The 24,354-nt window shown below is 43.0% G+C and overlaps 1 protein-coding gene across 2 annotated transcripts in view; it reads right to left on the reverse strand.

The window, feature by feature from the left end:
• Positions 1 to 24,354, reverse strand: part of Sv2c (synaptic vesicle glycoprotein 2C) — a 213,768-nt gene that overhangs the window by 92,534 nt on the left and 96,880 nt on the right. For both annotated transcript variants that reach the window (XM_074077258.1, XM_074077259.1), the window contains one exon: positions 15,808 to 15,959. In XM_074077258.1, coding sequence (XP_073933359.1) covers positions 15,808 to 15,959 — 152 coding nt within the window. The remainder of the gene's footprint in view (positions 1 to 15,807; positions 15,960 to 24,354) is intronic.

Genomic DNA, 24,354 nt, shown 5'->3' on the forward strand with positions numbered 1-24,354 from the left:
CAAAAGTAGAAGCATCTTCCACACTTGAAGCATCCCTTCAAGGGAATGTTTCATTGCGTAATGAGTTGCTTCCATCACGCATTCAACCTCAAGTGCTGTCCTACTTAGCAATCTCTTCTTCTAAGGCTCTATTGTAGGTGGTTAACCATGTATCTTATGGAATTAGTCACGCAGGTGCCCTCAGTGTGGTCCAGTTGTGTGGAATGACACATTTGCTAAAGTCTCCTTGGATTGTCTTGAGACCATTTAAAAGCAACTTGGGGCTAAAGTAAACTTGATTTTGAGAGCAACAGCTGCATGCAGTATAATCACTAAATCAGACCTTAATCCATGTATATCACCCTACACCAATATTAACTCAAAATGGATCAAGGATCTTAATATCAGACCCCAAACTCTAAAGTTGGTACAGGAAAGAGTAAGAAATACTCTGGAATTAATAGGTATAGGCAAGAACTTTCGCAATGGAACCCCAGCAGCACAGCAACTAAAAGAGAGCATAGATAAATGGGATTTCATAAAACTAAAAAGCTTCTGCTCAACAAAAGAAATGGTCTCTAAACTGAAAAGACCACCCACAGAGTGGGAGAAAATATTTGCCAGCTACACATCAGACAAAGGACTGATAACCAGAATACATAGGGAACTCAAAAAACTAAATTCTCCCAAAATTAATGAACCAATAAAGAAATGGGCAAGTGAACTAAACAGAACTTTCTCAAAAGAAGAAATTTAAATGGCCAAAACACACATGAAAAAATGCTCAACATCTCTAGCAATAAAGGAATGCAAATTAAAACCACACTAAGATTCCACCTCACCCCTGTTAGAATAGCCATCATTAGCAACACCACTAACAACAGGTGTTGGCGAGGATGCAGGGGAAAAAGGAACCCTCTTACACTGCTGGTGGGAATGTAAACTAGTACAACCACTCTGGAAAAAAATTTGGAGGCTACTTAAAAATCTAAATGATCTACCATTTGATCCAGCAATACCACTCTTGGGGATATACCCAAAAGAATGTGACACAGGTTACTTCAGAGGCACCTGCACACCCATGTTTATTGCAGCACTATTCACAATAGCCCAATTATGGAAACAGCCAGGATGCCCCACCACTGACGAGTGGATTAAGAAAATATGGTATTTATACACAATGGAATTTTATGCAGCCATGAAGAAGAACAAAATGTTATCATTCGCAGGTAAATGGATGGAATTGGAGAACATCATTCTGAGTGAAGTTAGCCTGGCCCAATAGACCAAAAATCGTATGTTCTCCCTCATATGTGGACATTAGATCAAGGGCAAACACCACAAGGGGACTGGACTTTGATCACATGATAAAGCAAGAGCACACAAGGGAGGTATGAGGATAGGTAAGACACCTAAAAAACTAAAAAACTAGATAGCATTTGTTGCCCTCAACGCAGAGAAACTAAAGCAGATACTTTAAAGCAACTGAGGCCAATAGGAGAAGGGGACCAGGAACTAGAGAAAAGGTTAGTTCGAGAAGAATTAACTTAAAAGGTAATACACATGCACAGGAAAGCAATGTGAGTCAACTCCCTATATAGCTATCCTTATCTCAACTAGCAAAAATCCTTGTTCCTTCCTATTATTGCTTATACTCTCTCTTCAACAAAATTAGAGATAAGGGCAAAATAGTTTTTGCCTGGTAGCAAGGGGTAATGGAGGGGTAAAGGAGGGGGCGGGGGGAAGGGGGGAGAAATGACCCAAACATTGTATGCACATATGAATAAAATAAAAATTAAAAAAAAAATCAGACCTTAAGAGTCTAGGGAAATGCTAGGTTACTCAGCACTAATGCCTCTGCTGGTAGATTATGTAAAAAAAAAAAAAGTTTGGCTTAAGCCTTATAAGTGAAAAGATATTATGGTTGTAAAAAACAGATGGGTGGTTCTATAACTTTTTGCCATAGCAATCTGGGGAAATTTAGGGAGTGTGTCTTCTGGGCACCTCACCATGCATGTGAAAGAAAAATGATAGCCAGGTTGTAAAACTTGAATCCTAAGATATGAAGGAAGAATTCTCTATTTTTTCACAAAATTGTATTTCTCTTGTGCTTTAAGCCTGTTCGATATTACTCATGGAAATCTAAAGAATGATCATGATACCCAAACAAGGGACATTTTAGAAAGTGAGGACTAGTTTTATGTCTCTCCAGGTGAAAGTTAATTCAGAAGTATAGCAGTTATTTACCAAGACTTGGTAATGGTGCTAATTGTAAGCACCATGTAAGGTTAACGATGAATTCAGCAAGGGTATTTTTAGAACAGTTCTTTTCAAAGCTCTCCACCACATATACACAGCATTTTGTTTGCTTCAAAATATATGAATGTGCACAGAAAGGAGTGGGGAGTCCTTATGGGTCCATAAGGATATAGCAAGACCTTATTTTAGAGAGAAAAAGATCAAGTTAGGTTTCTAGTAGATACCTAACAATGAAAACACTGGAAAAAAACAATCCCAATGCTTTCAAAGAGTGGAGGGTGCTTTCTGGTGGCTGGAGGGCCTTTGGTAAGGTAGCACTGAATGGTATTATGAACTCAATTGTGTATCCCCAAATTCATAGGTTGGAGCCATCATCCCCATAAGATAGTATCTGCAGGTGGGGCCTTTAAGGAGGTAATGAAGGTTAAATGAGGTCATAATGTCAGGGCTCTAATCCAACAGGTCTGTGGCCTTACAAGAGGAAGAAAGAGACAAATCTCTCTAGGGCAAAACAAGAAGAAAGTGGTCTTCAGGCCTGGAAGAGCCCTCAGCACCTTTTGTTTTTCTTCTAGAACTGTGAGTCTTTTCTTAATTTACGTATCTTGTTTATAGACTTACTTTAAAATGGATAACTATAATACATTACTAAGAATAAAGCAACAAAAAGGCAGCGCACATCAGTACAAATCCAATGAGCTTTCTACTAAGTGTTAATGAGTTAATATATAGCATGGATACTCTAAGTTATCTAATAAATACAACCTTTCACATATCTAAATAAACAGAAAACTCTGGAAACATATCTTGCCAAAACTCAGTGAAGGCTCTTGAAATGTTATTCTAGTTGTGATGAACACTTTACCTTATATATAACTTCTCTACAATTACTGTTGAGAAGACAGTTCCCTTTCATTCATCCTCTTTTGCCATCATTTCCACACAACTGTTTAGTTATGGATTTTTTAAATGGAATTCAAATTGCTCGTAGTGTGTACAACACAACCATTCACACAAATAATACCAACAGTCCTGTTATCATCGATTAAAAATTGAGAACCATACATGATGTGGACAAACAGATGCATCAGCCAGCACTTTGATCTTAGACTTCTGGCCTCCAGAACAATGAAAAATTCTATTGTTTAAGCCTCTTAGTCTACGTTATTTTTTTTAAAAATGGGAGCCTGTGTAGACTAATACCCATGAAACATGCAAGTGTGGAGCCAGAAGCTGGACAGAGCTTGATTTTCTCTGTATAAATAAGGAGATGAGGTAGGCAGTGGGGTCAGAGTGAAGAGCAGAGCCAATGAAGCTGCATGCTGTGTGGGGAGGGGAATAAAAGACCTCATGCTGCTTTTGAAGGAAGTAAAGGTCAAAGGAGGATTTACCATATTGTAGGCTATAAAATGTGTAACGAAAAAAACCCTTTGTCTCCTGAAATCTTCAACACGAACATTCAAAAATTAATGAAGAATTCTGCATGCCACTGTTTTTTTCTTAAGGCAAGTGACTGAGGTTCAGACCTCTGAAGACTTGGCACAGGGTTGAGACACCATCACCTTGACAGATGAAGGGACAGTGCCATTGTGACATGTGCACACTGGAGACACAGCTAAGTGGCTCAGACAACTCTCTGGGGCACCCTTTGGGGAAGCTTCTTAACTGTGTCACATCTTGTTTTGAAGAAACAAGGACCAGAATATTGTTTCTGGTTATATGTTTAATTTTCCATTATTTGTGTCACTTTGGAAAATGACAATTTTTCCATGTAAAAAATTCTCCATTAAAAAAAGGTAATAACACGATGGCCTTTTCTCTCAAGATTACTAGAATAAATAAGATGCTACATGTAAAAATTCCCTTTAAAAGAGTATTACTCATTTCTTCTTCTTTTTTTTCTTGAAATAATTACAGGATCACTTAAAACTGCAAAGATAGTAAGAACAGAGAAATTCCAGGTACCCCTCATCCAGTTTCACTCAATGGCTGATCTTATAGAGTTATAATATAATATCAAAATTAAGAAACTGATATTAGTATAACTTCTATTATACTAATATTAATGTTTGTATTAGTATAGACTACAATGTATGTCTGCAGAGGATTGGTCCCATGACTCCCTTGAGCATCTATGGATGCTCAAGATGGTATAGTATTTGCACAAAGCCTACAAACATCCTCCTGAATACTTTAAATCATCTGTAGATTACTTAAAATACCTAGTACAATGTTGATGCTGTGTAAGTTCTTGTTATAATTGTACCACATAGAGAATAATGCCAATTTAAAAATCTGGAGATCTTCGGTATAGATGCAATTTTTTTCTCAAATATTTTTTGATCTGTGGTTGGTCAATTCCGTGGATGTGGAACCCATGGATATAAAGGGCTGGCTGTATAAAGTCCTACATCATTTTGTCATGATTCATGAAAGCACCTCAGAAATGGGGACACTAAACAATCCTATCATTTAGATCTCCCTTTGTAGCCATACTCACTCCCCTGTCCTGACCACCACTATGCCTAGCCAATGCCTGATTTGTTATCCATCTCTATGTTTGTCATTTTCAGAATGTTATATAAATAAGCCTTTTGAGATTGGCTTTTTCACTCAACAAAATGCCCTTGAGGTCCATATGATATACGAATCATTTGTTTCTTTTTATTGCTGAGTAGATTTCTGTTGTACGGTAGGAGGGCATTTTGGGTGTTTCTAGCTTTCAGTTATTACAAATAAAGGTGTTATGAACAACGTGCAAGATTTTATCTGGACATAAGTTTTCATTTCTCTGGGAGAAATGCCCACAAGTAGAGTTGCTGGGTTTTATGTTAGGTGTATATTTAGCTTTTTTAAGAAACTGACAATGTATTTTCCAGAGTGGTTGTATTATTTTGCATCGCCTTTAGCAATACATGAAAGATGAAGTTTTTCTTTATCTTAACCACCATTTGGTATTGCCATTCATTTTTTATATGTGCCTATGGTTTTCAAGGCAAACCCCAACATCAACAACTCTTACAATAGTTCCCTATATCTATAGAACTTTTATTCACTATAGATACAGGTGCTTATTTCCTCTACTAGGTGCCTTACCATGTGAGCCACTTTGCCAGCATTATTTCCTCTACTAGGAATCAAGTTCTCCTGGATTCTTGTGAAATCTAGTCTGCTGGTCAGGTTGGGGTTCACATTCGCTTTGGAGAGGACTTAGGTGCCTAGTCAACTGTGATCTGAGGACCAGGGAAGTCTGGTCCACTCTGAAATGCTGCAGAGGATTCCCACTGGCTGGGCTCTCGAGAGCTTTTTTTCTACATTATTTGAAACCAACACACTAAGGCCTTGTTTACTCAAACTATACTCACCTTCAAGTAGGAACTGATTCTCTCTCGACATATACTAAGGTGTGCTAAGCACCTTATCCAAAGGAATGTGCTGAGGTAACTTGTTTATAATATCATGTTGGGTGCCAATTTACTAACAGTAAGGGGTACCCTTAAGGAATGCATTTTTTAAAGGAAACAACTCCTTCTCCATGACTTATGAAGAAAAACCAACCAATACAAAATTCTCCTTGGGACACTGGAAGCGGAAGTTGTATAATTTGGGTTTTCTTTGGGTATGTGTGTGGAAATTTTGAGTTTGCTGATTGATGGGTCATGTACACTGTCTAGGGAATATTCCCTTGGTTCCTGCTGTTTTCTGAGCCTGGTTTTCCTGCCTTTCCAACCATTCTGTGAGCTGTTCAACAGCATTCCAATAAGCTCCTGTCCTGGTTAAGTCAGCCTGAGTTGCTTTCTGTTACTTGCATCCAAAAGTTGGCTAATACAGGAGGGGCACAATTAAATATCAGATTATGAAATACAGGGACATTCCTAAAACATTTCCCAGAGAAAGCATGAAGTGGTGCAGCAGAGATCCCAGTTGCCACCTGACATCCTCTCTACCCCAGTTTGTATTCTCTTCGCTGCTAGAAGGGGAGACTGCTGTACATTATGGGACTCCCTTGCAGCAAGGTATGGTCAGATGTTGAAGTTCTGGCCAATGAGATTTAAATGGATTTGTGTGGGATTTCCTAGACAATTCTTGACAGGAACACAGGCATATCCTTATACATTCTTCCTATTTTGTGCTGCCCAGAATATGGACTTATTAGTTGGAATGTTCTAAGAATGGCGGAACAGTGGGAAGGGAGGAATTGGGGCCTTCCATGATGATTCTTGAGCTATCATTCCAGCTCAAGTTTATATAAAATAAACTTATACCTTGCTCATGCCTCCAGTAGTTGACTTTTTTTCTTTTTTCTTCCAGCCAATTCTAATTTTAACTCAAATGAAGACGTGGAATGTGGTGTTCTACAACCAGGATCCAATGGCTTCTTAGGATGCAAAAGGAAGTATCAGCTGATTTCGAGCTTTCCTGCCCACATCTACTTCAACATTATGATAGTGACGAGCTCTGCCACTCGATGCTGATAACCTGTTAATACATTTTGGCAACCATATTTTCAAGCATTTGGATTCATGTGTAATCCTATTTACTTCACTTCTGCATTTTAAAACATTTTTCTGGAAGGCTGTATGTAAGTCTCTCTTGACTGCCAGAAGGAAAGATGACACACAAGCCTTTACAGTGTTACCTAGTAGCATTAGCGATATAGGAACATACAGTTCTTTACATCAACCTAAATTGCCATATTTTTAAAGCCCACTTCCCCATTTTAAGCTCCTGCGCCTAAGATCACATGGCTGGGACATGCAAGGCTCTGGACAAATGCCCAGCTCCCTTTCTCTTCTGCTGTGGTGGAGGTAAGGAGTTAGACCTCAGTCCCATGGCAACTGGCTTAGCTCACAGTAGCAGAGGCAGCTCCCCCAAGTTCACCACACAAACCTCAAAGGCCAGAGTGAGGATGTGGAAAAGCTCTTCCCAGAACTGTGCAGAACTCTCAATCCCTCAGACAATAAACAGATATTCTTTGGGTCTGCAAGGGGCTATCTGTACCCTTGCGTGCAGACGTCATCCCCACAGGATTTTTTTTTTTTAAACTCCTGTTTAAAAGGCAATACCCTTAAGATGAGAAGAGAGGCAGGAGGGCTTATGGCTATTTCAGCACGCAAGACTTCCCAAACACTTGCTTCCGGTATATAAAAGTGAGACAGACCCACCAAAAGACACAGCCATGCACTTAGACCATGATAAAGCCTTTCCATCTCATGTCAATTTCTCTCATGCATCTTATTACCACATGGGGAAAAGTGAATTTTAAATTGAAGGAAATCAGAGGTCGAAGGTCGTTTTGTTCGATGAAACATATTGACTGGACCTAAAATTAACAAACGAAGAAATCATACTAGTCGGGCATGGTGGTACAGGTCTGTAATTACACACTTAAGAGGTAGGAGAGCTGCCAGGATTCACTACACAGTGAGAGCAGGAGGAAGAGGAGAAGGAGAAGGAGGAATCCTACTGGTGTACCTCAGTTTACCAAGCTGATTCCCCATGTAATGTCTTACTCTGATCCTTGTGCATAAACTCTTCAGGGCTGTGATGCTCAGTGAAATATAGTAAAGTTGAGAGGACAGGACTCAGGGCCTCTCAGCACTTGCTGTTCTGCGTAAGCTGCTGAGTGGGACCCTGCTCTCATTTTAGGCTCTCCCTGCGCACTGGACTAGGCACTGAATGCATGTGCCTGATACTCAGTCTCTCTTTCTTTTTAATTTTTTCTCCCCCCACCCAGCTTCAACCCCACATGTGAATACACAAGACTGCAATCAATGAACATTTGTGGCAGGCACTGTGCAAAGTACTCACATTGTATGCACTTTTGGTATTATGCATGCTTTATGCATGAAGAAACTGAGGACTATCTTAAAGGTGACAAAGCCAGGTTCCACAGAGCTGGCTTGGGACCAGGGCCAGTCTTACACCTGAGCCCAGTTGTTAAGCTTTCCGTGGACTGCCCATCTTCAGGGTCTCAGTTCCTTGCTGCTGAGTCAGAGCTGGGCTCTGGTGCTGCCCACGTAGATCACAAGGTGGGCCACAGGCAAGTTAGGGTTGTCAAGATCTCAGTCTTCTGGTCTGAGGAGGGCAGCACCACAGCCCTGGAAATGGGTCTTTGAATATGAATTCAGGTGACAAACAAATGAGTGGGGATTCTGCTTTCATTCCAGGTAATCGAGTTTTACAGCATTGTATTTCCCTGATTGCTCTCCATTATCCTCACTGCTACCCTCTCTGTCTCCTCTGCCTCCTCCATCCTCTTACCCACTGGGCACTGTTAATGCAGCTTTGGAGCTTACACTGGGGTGTACTAACTATCTGGGGATTCCAGGTGGGAAACGAGCCTGGTAGCAAGAGTAGCTGTCACTTTTTTATTTGATTTGATAATTTTTACATTTATTTACATGTTACCTGTCACTTTTGATCTTTAATTATGCACTGGGTGTTGACCACAGTGATTATGCTGACTCCTCACACAGAACTCAATGGGCAGTGGCCAGGAGAGGCTGAAAGGCTGGCCAGAGCTTACTGGAGCAGAGTCACCAAGACTCAGAATACCTCTCATTTCTTGCCTTTCTTTTCTTCTTTGAGAACAAAAGATCCCATCATTCCTTCCTCAACTGCCCTAGGGCCTCTCCTCTTCCCTCACCACACAGAGAGAGCTGAATTAACCTTGAGCATCTGCAGCCAAGGGAAGCGGGGACCCTTTGGCCACTTGGGCGACCTCAGGATTATGTGTATTTTTAAGGCTAGCATCTCACTGTAGCTAGAGGAGTAGGGACAGGGTGGGCTCAGGCTTTATGGATGCTCCCAGTTTGGTCCTGCAATGTCTACACTGAAGGGAGTGTCAGATGAAGCCCGGGGCTGTTGGAGGTGCTAAATCCTGCCCAGGTGGGTCTGGTGTTGAGGAATCCTCCCCTTAGTGACTCCAAAGTCCCTGCTGCTCACTGCAATGAACCCATCTGACAAGCACACACATTTAGAAGATGATAACAGAATTTAATGGAGTGGGACAGTTCCAAAATACGCCAGCAGCTCTGAAGCCTGGGCCTCCAGGAAAGTTTCAGCCATGAGCGAGAGTGATGATTCAGCTCTAGTTCCTGGTCTCATTTGCCCCTGAAGGCAATGGGGCTTCCATTAAATGATGATGTGTCCTCATTATCAGGGAGCATGAAGAGAGAAAGAAAGAGGGGCTGAAAGGGAACCTTTCCACCTGAGCTGTCTGCTCTCAAAATACTGCCTGCTTCCATGTGTAGTCATTGAGATGTCATCTGACCCCAACTACAATAGCTATTACCCAAAAGACAAAAAAAATAACAATGCTGGTGAGGATGTAGAGAAAAGGAAACCAACCCTTGCACACAGTGGTAGGAATATAAACTAGTACACCCCCAAGAGGGGACAGTGTGAAGATTTCTCAAGAATCTAGAAGAATGTCTACATACTCAGCTATCCTCCTTCTGGGTCTATATCCAAAGGAATGAAGTTAGTATATCAAAGAGATGGCTGCATGCCTATGTTTATTGCTACACTATTCACAACAGCTACAATATGGACTCAACCTAGATGGCACTAGATGGGTGCATTAAAAAGTGTGCCATATATACATAATGGAATATTATTCAGCCATAAAAAGAATGACATCCTATCATTTGCAGCAAAATGGATGGGAGTGGAGGATATTATGTTAAATGAAATAAGTGAGACACAGAAAGACAAATTCCACATGTTCTCTCTCATATGCGGAGAATAAAATTTGGTAATCTGAGTACAGAGTAATGATTACCAGAGGCTGGAAGGTGGCAGGGAGAGGGGATAGAAGGAGGTTGCTAATGGCTACCAGTACACAGATGAGAAGAACAGAGTTTGTTCAGTGACATATAGCACAGTGACAGATGTGATTACAGTTCATGATAAATTATATATTTTATGAGTAAGTAGAAAGAGGCATTGAGGGCCACAAACACAAAGTAATGATGGGATGGAAATGTTAATTACCCTGACTTGGTCAGTACATGGAATACCACACCATACCTCATAAATATGTACAACTATCACACGTTAATCAGAAATTTTAAAAAACCTTTTAAGGATTCCGCAATGCTAACTACCCTGCCTTGATTATTGTTGTAATATACATGTATCAAATTATCACATTTATGTCCCATAAATATGTACAATGAAGATAATAGCAATTGATTTAAAAAAAGAAGAAAGTCTTGCTGTTCCTTTGTGCACTGTTAACCTAGCCAGTTCCCACTGCGGGTCAGAAGCCTGGGTTTGAGCCACACTTTTAACCTCCTGGTCTCGTCTCCACTGTCCCAGGCTCCAGTGTTTAAGGCCAGGGCATTTCCTCTGGGTGCTGTCCTTCCTCCTCCCCTGCTCTAGTGGGACTGCTCTTGGCACAGGGGGAGAAGCAGGTGGCTCTCAGCTCCTGAATGCAGGTGGTGACAGCAAAGGCTGCTGTCTGTTGTGTCCTGGGCAGGCTAGGTGGGGTGATTTTATTTTGGGACCCTTCAGATGTTGGCAACTGTCTGGCTCTGGGGAAAAGTTCAATTCCAAGTGGGATGATGTGAGAGAAACTGCTGTCACATGCTGGTGTAAAATAGGTCTGGGCAGGCCAGGCTGACTCCTGACCTGTTCATCAGGACCTCCTGACCACACCCACACTTTTCTTTACCCCCTGGCCCATGGAACAATTGGAACACTCTTTCTGTGCTGTGTGAACTGCCCAAGATTCCCTCCAGAGCCCTTTGTGACCAGCTCAAGGTCCGCTCTGCATCAGAGGCTGCGTGTGGCCAGAATCTGAGTCCCCTTGCATCAGGCTCAGGTTCTGTGTGTTGACTGCTCTGCCATATGTGCAGAAAGGTGTCATGGAGTCCAGGAAGAGTCCCTTCTGTCCAGAAGCCTCCTGACCACCTATTATTTGTCCTCTGAAGCACATTGGCAATGTGGGTGTCAGTTACTGCTTCTTTTCCTGCAGAACAAATCTTGTTACTGGTGTGAGAAAGGTCAGTTCCTGGTTGGACTAGCTTGGTTTTGCTCCTAGACTCTCTACAGGTAACACTTGAAGCTCTCCTCCATGACAGAGGCTGGAGGGGTGGAGACTGACACTCTTGTGGTCTCTATGGCCCACAGCATCAGTTATACAATGCAGAATTTTTGAGAGAAAAGATAAAGCTCTCCCTGTCCCCAGAGGCTATAGAGGAAGTGGATGGACTTTAACTCCTTGTCCATTTGAAGTAAAAGAATGTGCCACTGAGAAGGAGAGCCATCTAGACATCAATATTACCTTCAAACTGTGAGTCTATACAGAAAGAGCAGGACAGGATTTTAGCTCGCAAGAAACAAACAATGCTGCAACTCAAATGCTAATCGGGTAAGGAAATCACACAGGTAGTACTGCATGCCATGAAGTCTCCGGGGTCCCCCACAAAAGGAGTCCCACACAATGAGTGGAAGACGCTCCTACCTGGCTGTAGCCTGGACCCACCTGGGGGCTTTAAAGCCTACAGATGGACCTTAACATGGTGAAGGTCATTTATGACAAGTCTACCGCAAAGACAGGAGTGAAAGCGGAAAGCTTTTCCTCTGAGAAGCAAGACAAGGGTGCCACACTGCCATTTCTGTTGGGCATAGCACTGGGAATCTTAGCCAGAGCAGCTAAGTGGGAGAGAGAAAGAGAAAGAGGGAGTGAGAGAGAGAAGAGAAGACAAGAGAAGACAAGAAAAGAGGAGAAGAGAAGAGAGGCGGGGAGGGGAGAGGAGAGGAGAGAAGGAGGAGAAGGACAAGGAGGAGAAAGAGGGAGATGGAGGAGGGATGGAGGAAGGAATGAGTGAGTGAAGGCATCAAAATCAGAAAGAGTAAAATGGTCTCTATTTACAGATGGCATGATCTTATATAGAGAAAATTCTAAAGAGTCCTCTCCCCCAAACTCTGAGAAGTAATAAACAAGATGGAGGGTGGTGGCTCACATCTGTAATCCCAGCTACTCAGGAGGCAGAGATGGGGAAAACTTCTGTGCAAGGCCAGTCTGGACAAAATGTAAGACCCCCACCTCAACCAATAAGCCAGGCATGGTGGAACACGTCTATAATCCCAGCCACACTGGAGGCATAAGTAAGAGAATCAAGGTCCAGGTTGCCAGGGCAAAAAACCCATGAGAGGCTATCTGAAAAATAACTAAAGCAAAATCAGCTGGAATCATGGTTTATTTGTAGAGCACTTGCCTAGAAAGAAAGAGGCCTTTAGTTCAAACGCTAGTACCAAGACCCCCCACCAAAAAAAAAAAAAAAAGCAAAACAAGAGGGAATTCAATACAGGTATAGGACACAAAATCAATGTACAAAAATCATTTGTGTTTCTGTCCTCTAATGATGAACTTTTAAATATCTTTTTTTTTTTTTTCACAGAAGTAAAAAAGAATCCTAAAATCCGTATGGACTACAAAAGACCCTGAGCAGTTAAGGCAATCTTGAGCAAAAATGAAGTTGGAGGTGTTACACTTCCTGGTTTCAAATTATACTCCAAAGCTACCGTATGGCACTGGGAAAACCACAGAAACATAAGGCCGTGGAACCAAACGCAAAGCCCAGAAACAAATCTATGCAGGGTCAAGTGGCTGGCGAGAGGCACCAAGGCTGATGGACGCTGTCTTCAATTATGGCTGCAAACTCCACGTCACATGTGAAAGATGGAAACTGGAACCTGCTCTTGCCCCACTCACAAAAATCTACTTCAAATGGATCAAAGACATCAAGGTAAGACTTGAAACCACAGAACTATAATCGATAAAACCTCGAAACACTTGAAAAAGAAGAAAACTCTGCCATTGTGAAAACACTAATGAAATAAGCCAAACACAAAAAGACAAAAGCCTCACAACCTTACACGTGAATCTAAAGCCATCACAGTATAGAAGAGTGGTCCGGTGGCTGGGACTGGGGATAATGGGCAGAAGTTGACCAGAGTGGAGGGACTTTCAGTGGTAAGATGCTGAACTCTGGTGGCCTCACATGGCATGGTGACAGTACCAGTAATGATGCCCTGTGTACTTGAACTCCACCAATGGCATGGACCGCAGGTGCTTCCCACACCCAGAAAGACAGGTGACGGACATGTGCGTTAGCTTGATTGAAGTAACCACTTCGCAAGGCACTCAGAAGCGAAACATCAACTGTCCACACTGCACGTGTGATTTTTATTTGTCAATCATACTGAAAAAATTCAAATGCTCAGTGCTGAGTCTGCAGTGTGGGGAGTCTGAGTCGGTCCATCTGGGGTAGGCCGCAGGCATGGTTATTGTGTGTGTCGGGGGGAGGGGTAGAAGGCTTACTGAAAATGTTTAGGAAAAAGTGTAAAGTCCTTAATGGCGTGAGCAAGTCTTTTTTTTTTTGTGGTAGTAGTGGGCTTTAAACCTGTCACTTGAGCCATGCCCCTAGTCCTTTCTGCTTTAGTTAGTTTACAGGTAGGGTCTTGAGGTTTCTTTTGCCTGGGACTGGCCTCAGACCTCCAACCTCCTACCTATGGTGTCCTGTGGACTTGGGACCACCATGACAAACTTATTGGCTGAGATGGAAATCTTGCTAATATTTTGCCTTGGCTAGCTTGAACTGCCATCCTCCTGATCTCTGCCTCTTGAGTATCTTGGTATTACAGATGTGAGGCACCATGCCTGGCAGAGGTGCCACAAATCTTAAGCAGCTTAGTGAATTTTTACAAAACAAAGTTTCTTTTTTTTTTTTACATCCATAGAATTAGAGTATCATCATCAATCACTGTCACTTCAGCCACCTCAGCACAGGAATTTTCAAATTCAACTTTAAAACACAAAACAAAACTCTTCAAGTTCAAGAGCATAACACTGAACTAACTCAGCAAGGACATATTTAAAGAGCTTCCCTGTTATTCTAATTTGCAGATGGGATTGATTGAAATAATTGGTTGATGGTGCCAGCCACACTTCTGGCTATGGAAAGCCTTCAGTAAAATATGGCCATAAGATTTTACTATTCCGTTACTGAGTTCCTAACCAGGCCGTTATTTCTGAAAGTGCCATCAAAAAAAAAAAAATTAAAGTCAGCCTCAGACATTTAATTTTGTTGTGTTGTGACTGTTTCTGTAACATGCATCATAACTCACAACCTTTCCTCCTTCCAGTTATGTAGGGATTAGTTAACCCTTTTCTGATATTAACAAGGGCCTCCCTTCTTCCTCGTGTATTTAATTGACTCGTGGACCTGCCCCTGCACATCCGTGTGTGGCTGAAGCCGTTTGGAGCTCCTGGTTTCCCAGCAGGAGAGAGCTGCTTAGAGCATGGAACCTGCAGATGCGCTGAGGGGCAGGAATGGCAAGTGCCTCAGGGACTGAGGAAGGATTGTGGGGAGTGTAGACAGGCAGTCACTTCTTAAGTTCTGTAAATCGAAAGTCCACAAGACAGGTTTCTTCCTGCTCCCATCTCAATTCTGTGCTGTGGGAAGAGGGTAGATGCAGGCTGAGTTTAGGACTGGCCCAGAGAGGATGGATAAAGGCACCTGTGTGTGTCTGAGATGTGTGATAGTTGCAAGAACAACACTAAGTCACGTTGCTTTAAATGCTGGTGGTGATCTGCGAATTCTCTCACCTCCACTGGGTGGGTGGGGGAGCCTCAGAGCTGATAGCACACAGCAAACAAAAGTTAAAATTACAAAATTCTATAGTTTGCCATGATATGTGCTTTCTAAACAGAAGTACATATTTTGGTCTTCATCCCCAGTTCATGACACAGAGCTCCTGATCCCTTGGAATTTTCTGGGTGGTAGGAGTGCCTTTGTTCTAATGATGCAATTTTGGTGGACTTCTGGGTAGGGGTGGTCATCAGAAAGACCATGCCATGGTTAGAACTCAGAACTTTCAGCCCCAACCCTATTCTCTGGAGAGAGGCTAGAGATTGAGTAAGTAATTGACAATGACTATGAACTATGGGGTTTGGAGGATGTCCAGGTTCCCGAGGACATGGCGTCCTGGAGAAGGCCTAGAGGCCCTTCCTCTCACCCTAGCTACCTCTCCATCTGGCTGCTCATCTGTATCCTTGATAACAAACTGCAAAATGCAAATTAAGTGTTTCCCTGGGATCTGTGAGCCATCCTGAGGAGGGGAGGCGTGAGCATGCCCAGTTTCTAGCTGGTCAGTGAGAAGTCCCAGAGGCCTGGACTTGCAGTGGCCTCTGGAGTGGGGCTAAGTCCTGAATCTGAGGGATATGACTCCAGGCCCCGGTAGAGCGTGTCAGAACGGAGTTAAGTTCAAGGACAGCAAGCTGTAGAACTGGTTGGTGGAGAAAAACACTCAGATCATCTGGGTGCCAGCACGGTTGTGAGAGTACAGCAGTCCTGTATTCATATACACCAAGGACCATGTGCTGGAATCTTGCTTCATACAGTTCTCTGTACAGAAAGAAAACTCCTGCACACCACGAAAGGGAGAAATGTGGTGAGGACAGAGCTGTCCTCAGCCCACTCAGAAGGGAAGAAAGGAGCAGAGGTGGAAGCTGAAACAAAAAGGGGTCAGCGGGCTGGCGCGGGGCCAGCCCCTTACCGTAGTGCGGGATGATGGCCCAGGCCATGGCAGAGGCGTACACGCCCCCGATCATCCAAAACATGCAAAGCCAGCTCAGGTGCTCTCCCCGCTTCTCCCGGGCCAGCACTTCAGCAAAGTAGGAGAACACAGTGGGGATGGCTCCTCCGATCCTGCAAAAGGTAAGAGAACGCTTAAAACTGGGGCCTGGACAGCTAACGTGAGATGCAAATGGCGAAGTCAAAGCCAACACCAAGGACACGGGCTCTGTCCCTATCCCGCATATCAAGGAATGTACACTTTCTATCATTTAAAAATTTTAACATTAGAGTCTCCGTGTTTAATATAGGTGTGGTAACTGGCAGGTCAAAATGTGGGGCTATTTCATGCATTTGCCCCTTCTTAAAGCGATGATGTAGTCATCCATCAGTGGATTTGCGTGGATTACTTAAGCCAGGATTGCGAAATTAATTTAGTACTTGTAAGCACATCTTAAAAAGTTAGACAGGGATGAAAATACTTGAGTGTGGCCCAAGTAATAAGAATAAGCGTAACTTCATTTTGTGAAACTTGTGTTTGTGTTACGCATACATTTATAGCTACAGCATATATGTGTATATGCTATAAAATCTCTATAGGTATGGTTCTATCTAAAATTGCCACATGGTGACTTAGCACCAGCACCAGCACACAGGGAGGCAACAATCAGGTCCAAGTTCATCAACCAAAGCCCAAGAAGCAAATGCACAGGTTAGGCAAGGGGAATAGCTGGCCCCATACCACACCACACCATGGAAGACTCACACAGGTCTCTTGCTCAGTTCCTTAAGGGGCTTATACCATGTAGAGCAAGTTGAATTAAAAAACCCAGCAACATTTGAACAGATTTTAAATGGTCCTGTTACCATACCCACTTTTAGTGGGAAGTAAAATGTCTATGCCACAAATTACTTCATGCTACTCTTTCTTTTGTTTGCTAGGAAGCTTTTCTGGACTACAGAGTCCCTAATGTGGAGTCACTTTTCAATGCATAAAAACGGTTCCGGTTTTTAACTGACTTTTCACATCCTAATTAATGTTTCATCGGGGTTCTGGACGGTCTGTATGTAACAGCAGTATCTCACACTTCAGGAAGGCATAACTGCAAGTCAGGATATGCCAGGTGCCTCTGAACTGAGATGAATTGACTTCAGTGTAGCTAAAATTTTAAGCCTGTAGGCTTGCCCATTAGGTTTCAACAAATCATTGTGGCAGGAGAGATACGAGCTCTTTGGGGCTTGTAAACAATTCAACTGGTTTGATTCAACACCTCTTTTTTAGGTGGTTCTTTTTGCATGGATATCTTTCATTACCTGTTTGCAAAGCAGACTGCAAGGAACTCGGATGCCAAGGGATAAATGAGTCTGAAAGTTTTAGTGAGAGATCCTACACAAAGCCTTTGCAAAATTCTTTTCACTCAGAAATCTATACCACAATCCAAGTGTTTGCTTTTTTTTTGGCAGTACTGAGATTAGAACTCAGGGCTCCACACTTGCCATCATTCTACTACTTGAGCCACACCTCTAGCCCTTTTTGCTTTGGTTATTTTGGAGATCGCGTTTGTTCAGGCTGGCCTGGATAGCAGTCAATCCTCCTGTTTTAGGCTTCCCTCCATAGCTGGAATGGTAGGCGCATGCCATCTTACTCAGCTTTTTTCCCATTGAAATGGCAGTGTCTAATGAAGTTTTTTTCCTCTGGGCTGGCCTGAAACCTCAAACCTCCCAATCTCAGCCTCCTGAGTAGTTTAAGGTTACAGGTGTGCACAAATATGCTCAGCTATTGGTTAAGATGGGGTCTCAAGGACTCTCTGCCTGGGCTGGCCTTGAACCATTATCCTCCCAATCTCAGCCTCCCAAGTAGCTAGGATTACAGGCATGAGTCACAGGTGCCTGGCTTTTGCATTCACTTTCTTTCTCTTTTGGTGGTACTGGGGTTTGAACTCAGGGCCTCATACTTACTAAGCAGGTGCTCTACCACTTGAGCCACTTCAGAAGCCCTTTTTTTGTAATGGGTATTTTTGAGAAAGGTCTCATGTTTTGCCTGGGCTGGCTTCAAGCCATGATCCTCCTGATCTCTGCCTCCTGAGTAGCTAGGATTACAGGTGTGAGCCACTGGTTCAGTTAATGGTGATCATGTTTGTAAAGACAAAATATTCTTGCTGTGACTTAACACAGTTCATGAGTGCATACTGCAGATGGCTCCATGCACACAGGGCAAAATGACTGTTCCTTCACTTACAAGACACAGATACACTGAAATGTCCTTTCTTCCTTCCTTCCTTCCTTCCTCCCTCCTTTCCTCCCTTTCTCCTTCCTTCCTTTCTTTTTTGTTTGCAGTACTGGAGTTGAATCCAGGGCCTCACACACAGTAGGCAAGTGCTCGACCTCTTGAGCCACACCTCCAGTCCTTTTGTTTGCATTTTGCATTTTGCTTCTGAGATAAGGTCTGGCTAACTTTGCCCAGGCTGGCCTCAAACTCTGGTTACCTCCGCCTCCTAAGTAGCTGAGATTACAGCGGCGCCACCACGCCCAGCCTAAAATTTCATTTTCATTCCTGTTGCTGTTATGTTTTCCTCCTGACCTTCATGCTTAGCAACACCAGGCTCTCAGGGAGCAGCTTCTGACTCTGACATTGCCAGACATCTAAAGCATTATCATTCCAGTAATTAACAGTGACTGGAAACAAATAATTTAATTCTGGGACAAATGAAAACGAATCAATGGTGCCAACTCCATTTCCCATCTTCCTGATTTTCTGTAACAAGAGAGGGGAGGGATGTGTCTGTTCCTTGGTGTGAGATCCATTTAGGAAACTGAAAGACAGATGAATAATTGGTGATGTTCTATTCCTCATTCCCACACCCTTCTGCCCCTGGCAGGAAAATCTTTCTTTGTACTAAATAAATATCTAAAGTCACACAGAATATGGACATATTATTTACTTTTCTAAGAAGACATACTCATGCCTTGGCTTGGAGAATTAAGAGGACGTAACAAAGCGGGCTGTGAACACCCAAATCCCAGCCCTCAGGAGGCTGAGGCAGGACGATCATGAGTTTGAGGCTAGGCTGGGCTACATAGCAAGGCCCTGTCTCCACAAGTAAGCAAACAAATGAATAGTCCCAAATAAATAAACAGACAAAAAAAGGAAAGCACATTTAGAGAATGAAATCATAACCCAGGTAGAACTTAGCCTACCGTAAGTCTTCCCTTTCTATGCAGAAACAAGAATAAGATACAGGGCAGCTAACGAAGCCTCCTTCACAAGGTAAGAGCAACTGGATGTGGTGCGTGCAGCAGGAAGACCTCCAACCCTTGGATCCAGGATGTCCAATTTATTTAATTACGGAGTTGCAAGTTAAAGGACCTTAACTACAACTTAGCCCTTAGCAGAGTCTTTCCTGGTTCTAAATCTGCAAAATGAAGGGTTTGGGCTGGTGACTAAGAACTTCTCCATGTTCGGAAATCCCCAGTGAATGGAACTGGCTGGGCAGGTGCTCTGCTGAAGTGGGTCTCTCTGCTCATTGCACGATTGCAGAATTTAAGCACAGGATAGAGCCAGTGACTACCTGGCCCACTTGAGATGGGCATGAGCTAAAATGCCATTGATCACCTGACTCCCAAGAAGCTCCTATGTTGACTGGTGGGCCACAGTGACCTTTTGGGTCTCCTGGAATTAGTGTCAGTTCAGAGCCAGTGTCTCCTAAGCCCTGAGAAGTCTAATTGTTTTCTTTATTTATTTTCCTGAAGCACAGTCATCCTGATAAAAGGTTGTGGGTCCCTTGGGGGTAGGCTGGAAGAAACAGAAACAGAATAAGTGCTGGCACTGGAGTGGTGTCTTTCCTCATGGGAACATGGTCTCCCTGTCAATCAAGGAGTTCTGGGTCTGTAAAGTGGTTCCAGCCTGGGAACTGACTGAGGGGCTGTGACTTTCTGCTTCTGACTCGTTAGGTTTTTATTCACTTAATGTGGAACTTTTTGCTTGTACAGATCAGGTGAGAATTGAAAAGGCTTCCTGTTTCACTTCGAGGAGCACAGGGTTACCTAGCCAGTGCCACAGGGCCACAGGCTCTGCCCTCTGCTATCCCTTGCAAACCCCGCCCAGCCTCTCTTGGCAATCACACAGCACAGTTGTCCTATGGATCTGTGGCTTTCAGATCTTTGAATTCTACTAACCATGGGTTGAAAATATTCCCAAAAAACTGTGTCTGTAATTGAACATGTACAGTCTTTTTTTCTCATCATTTCCTAAATAATATAGTATAATAATTATTTGCTTAGCAGTTACAATGTATTAGGTATTATAAGTAATCTAAGATGATTTAAAGCATACGGAAGAGGGCTAGATATGGTGGCTTACACCGGTAATCCTAGCTACTTGGGGGTGGAGATTGGGAGGACTGCTGTTTGAAGTTAAGTTAGCAAAGACTTACCAAGACCCCATCTCAACCAACAAGCTAGGCATGGTGCTATGCACCTGTAAGACCAGTTACATAGAAGGCATAGATTGGAGAATTGTGGTTCAGGCCAGCCAGGGGCAAAACATGAGGCCATATCCAAAAAATAACTAAAGCAAAGAGGACTTGGGTTCAGGAGAGAAGGTGCAAATATCATGCTATTTATATAAGAGACTTGAGCATGTGTGTCTACAGGGGGTCTGGAACCAATGACTCCAGAGACAGAGGGCCAACTATATAGAACAAGCCTTTTACTTGCTGGGCAGGTACTCTACCACTTGACCCATGCCCCTAGTTTGTTTTTCAGATAGGGTCTTGTGCATTTGCCTGGCCAACCTTGGACTGTGATCCTCTTACTTCCTCCTCCTGAGTAGCTGGGATTAGAGATGTGAGCCACCATGCCCCATCCTTCACTATACGCCTTTAAAAACAAGAAAGCCCTTTAGAGTGGAGAGTGGTTTCTCATTCATTGTTGTCTCCTTCTGTAAACCTCCTAAGCCTTTTGTCAGTTGTCTTCAGGTGCTGACTAACTGTGGGAAGATGGAGCCTGGAATTGCTGTCTGAGTGCCTTCCTTCACCACCAGTCTGGGAGCAGTTTAGGGCAGCTTAACTCTATCCAGGAAAGACCCAGCATGGTTTTAGGAGGTAGAGTAAGAACTAAAAAAGATTTTTTTTTGAGTTGGAGAAAAGAGAGACTTGGGTGAGACTTCTGAGAGACTCAAGGACAGGGTATCCAGGTAAACTCTAGAACTATCAACAAACACCCTGGATCATGTGGAACTCCACAAAGCAAGTATGGCTCGCTTTGCCCATGAACTCAGGTGAGGAAGAACAAAATACTGTGACGGTCAATTCCAGGTATCAAGCTGACCAGACGAAGGAAAGTTGGTTGGAACCTTATTCTAAGTATCTGTGAGGGCATTTCCAGAGGAGCCTGGCAGGCGAGTTTGTGGACTGAGTGGGGAAGATCCGCCCTCAATGTGTATACGTGCCATCCGACCGCCTCAGGACCCAGAAAAGGTAGGGAAAAGATGAATTCTCTCTCTCCCTCTCTCTCTTGGAGCTGAGACACTCTTGTCTCACTATCGGGCATCAGAATTTCAGGCTTTCTGGCTTTTGGACTCTGGACTTGCAGCAGTGCCTCCAGATCCCCAGGTTCTCTGCCCATTGCCCTCGGGCTGAAAGCTACACCATTTGTTTCCCTGGCTCTGAAGCTTTTGGAATTGGACTGAGACACTTATCCACATCCCTGGGTCTCCTATCACAGGACTTCTCAGCCTCCAAAATCTCATGAGCCAATTCTCCTAGTAAACGCTCCTTCATCCATCCATCCCTCCACCCGCCCACCCATCCATCCTATTGGTTCTGTCTTGGAGAAAAATGACCAATACAGATTTCTCTCTTCATTTTTCTTAACTTAATTTCTTAGATCCCTTCAACTGCTGGGTCTTGCAACACTCTTTGACATTTTGCCACCTGGGCTCAGGTAACTAAACTCACATCCTCCCTACTCCCCAAGCCCTGTCCCTGGCCTCAGGAATCGCTGCTTTTCTGGAGAGCAGGGAGGCTCGATTTTTACATGCTGTGCTTTCTCCTCAAATCTTTTACCTATAATCCTTTCTGTTTTCCTCATGGGCCAAATTTGAAATTCAAAGCCAGAGAGAAGCAAGCTATCCACCACACCTCCTGCTGTCACTTTGAGGCAGGCAGTGAGCACAGGACAGCTTAGCTGAATGAAAGGAAGGATGAGTAAAGAGGGCCCAGGAAATGCCAAGACATGGGGGAAATTTAAATGTTATCTTGCCCGGCACTGGGTGGCTCATGCCTATAATCCTAGCTACTCAGGAGGCAGAGATTAGGAGGATTACAGTTCAAAGCCAGCCTGGGCAAATAGCTTGCAAGACCTTATTTTGAAAAACTCTATCACAAAAATTGGGGTGATGGAATGGCTCAAGGTAAAGGCCCTGAATTCAAGCCCCAGTACCGCAAAAACAAAACACAACAACCCCCAACCCCAAATACCATCTCACAACTTCTCCTCCACATTATCTCATTTAATTCTGACCCTCCCCTCCTAAGGTTGGAATGTAAAGTTCTATTATTTCCCTCTATAAAAGAAAAACCAGGCTGGAGAGGTCCCACAGTAAAAGACAGGGACAGGATTTCCAGTCCTGGGCCAACTACACAAAGTTGCTACAGTGCAACTTTGGTATCATGATTGAAAAGCCTGCATGTGGTAGCAATGCCCAAGTCTGTGCTTTGCTAGGCAAATTATGCTAGCTACCTGCTGGTGGAAGGATGATTTGTCTGTGATAGGGATGAGGATGATATCATGAACATACCCAAGTAGTCTCTCCTTCTATCCTGGCCCTGAATTTGCTTTGGACAGTTCACTGTCTTGGAGTATTTTGCACTGTCTACTATGCCCCCTTTCTTTTGTAGTCAATTGGGTTGACCATGTCACAATTCAGATCAGCAATTAAAACTGCCATAACAGGACTGGTGGAGTTGCTCAAGTGGTAGAGCGCCTGCCTAGCGAGCCTAAAGCCCTGAGTTCAAACCCCAGTACCACCAAAAAAAAAAAAAAAAAAAAGTTGCCATAATAATCTAACCACAGTTAGTACTTCTGAGACTCTGGATATCACTGAAAATTCCAAAGAAGATTACAAACTGAAAGAACTTCAGCTGTTAGCTTCTCCTGCTTTGGCTGTTAGCTAGGGGGATTAAGTAGGAAATGAAAAGGAGACAGAAGCCTTGGCCGTTTCTGGTGGCAAGAATGTTGTATCCCATGGACCCACTCTCTGAGAAGGTCCTTTACCACATGGCCCAAATAATACCTGTTCTTCCTCAAGAATCTCCATTCATTCAACATTTAGATCTGATATAGCTCACGAAAATGTAAGCTGTGTGTGTAGCCGCTCTCACAGTGTCTGGGCACCAAGGGTCCCCTCTCCTGAGGGCAGCCCTCTTTCTTCATTATCACAAAGAAAATGATTGATTCTAATCCTTACTTTCTAAGGAAAAAATATTTTTACACTTTCCAAAACTCTTCACCAATCTTGGTTTGGTGGGATGCACAGCCTTCATGCTAAAGAACACTCCTGGTAGTTGTGCAAGTAAGTCAAATATTTGCTAAGTGCCCACCATGTGCAGAACGTAACGTATGAGGAGAAACAGGAAGTACTGCTCTACAGGAAAGTCCTGCTGGAGCACTCTGACCTCTGCTCCTAAAATTGCCTTCTGCGGAGTAGGACTTGGTGCTGGATCATCATCAACTGATTACTTCTCAAATTCATAGCCCAGTCTGGTCTTCTCCTCTTCATTAAAAAATTTATGTAATTCCTCTTCACACCTTGAAATCAGTGTCTCTAAATTCTCAAGCATGAATTTTTACAAATACTTTTCCTTATTAAAGCAGACTTTCTCATATTCTTGTAATCAAGCTATTGAGTTTTCCTATGGTTGTGGACTCAGTGTAGTAGTAAGTGCTTCAAGCTCTTTGAAGAAAATGACCACATCCATCATTGGCTCTCCTATGCTACTGCATTTGAGGAATAGCACAACTTCTGTTAATTCAACAGAAGTTAAGAACTTACAGGAAAAACCTAGTAAGTCTTCAAAGTCAGGCTTCCTCACTAGTTAAATATATACAGGTAACAGAGTTCAATAAAACCACAGTTATTTGAGACATCTTAATCCTGGATTGAAGAGCACCCTAGATGGTTTGAATCTTTAATTCATTCATAGTAAGTAGAACTCTTTCCTACTTAAATTAAATCTTCAAAAGATACATGTGCTCTGCTGTGGAAATAACATTCAGTTTAAAACACCACATTTTTTCCTAGAAGTTAATACATAAAAACATCAGTCATAAGAATATAGGTATATTTCATTTCTGTCCCAGATTCAAAGGTTGATAATTACATTTCTTAGAATCAACATTGTGGCTTCTAAGGCTGACACACAACTAAAGAAGGAGATGTGTTCAGATATAATTTCTTGGTAATGAGGTCTTCTAGCATGGAGAATATATACAGTTATGAATAAACACATTACTATAAAATATGAAGGAG

This window comes from Castor canadensis, chromosome 6, assembly GCF_047511655.1.
Source record: "Castor canadensis chromosome 6, mCasCan1.hap1v2, whole genome shotgun sequence".
Classification (NCBI taxonomy): domain Eukaryota; kingdom Metazoa; phylum Chordata; class Mammalia; order Rodentia; family Castoridae; genus Castor; species Castor canadensis.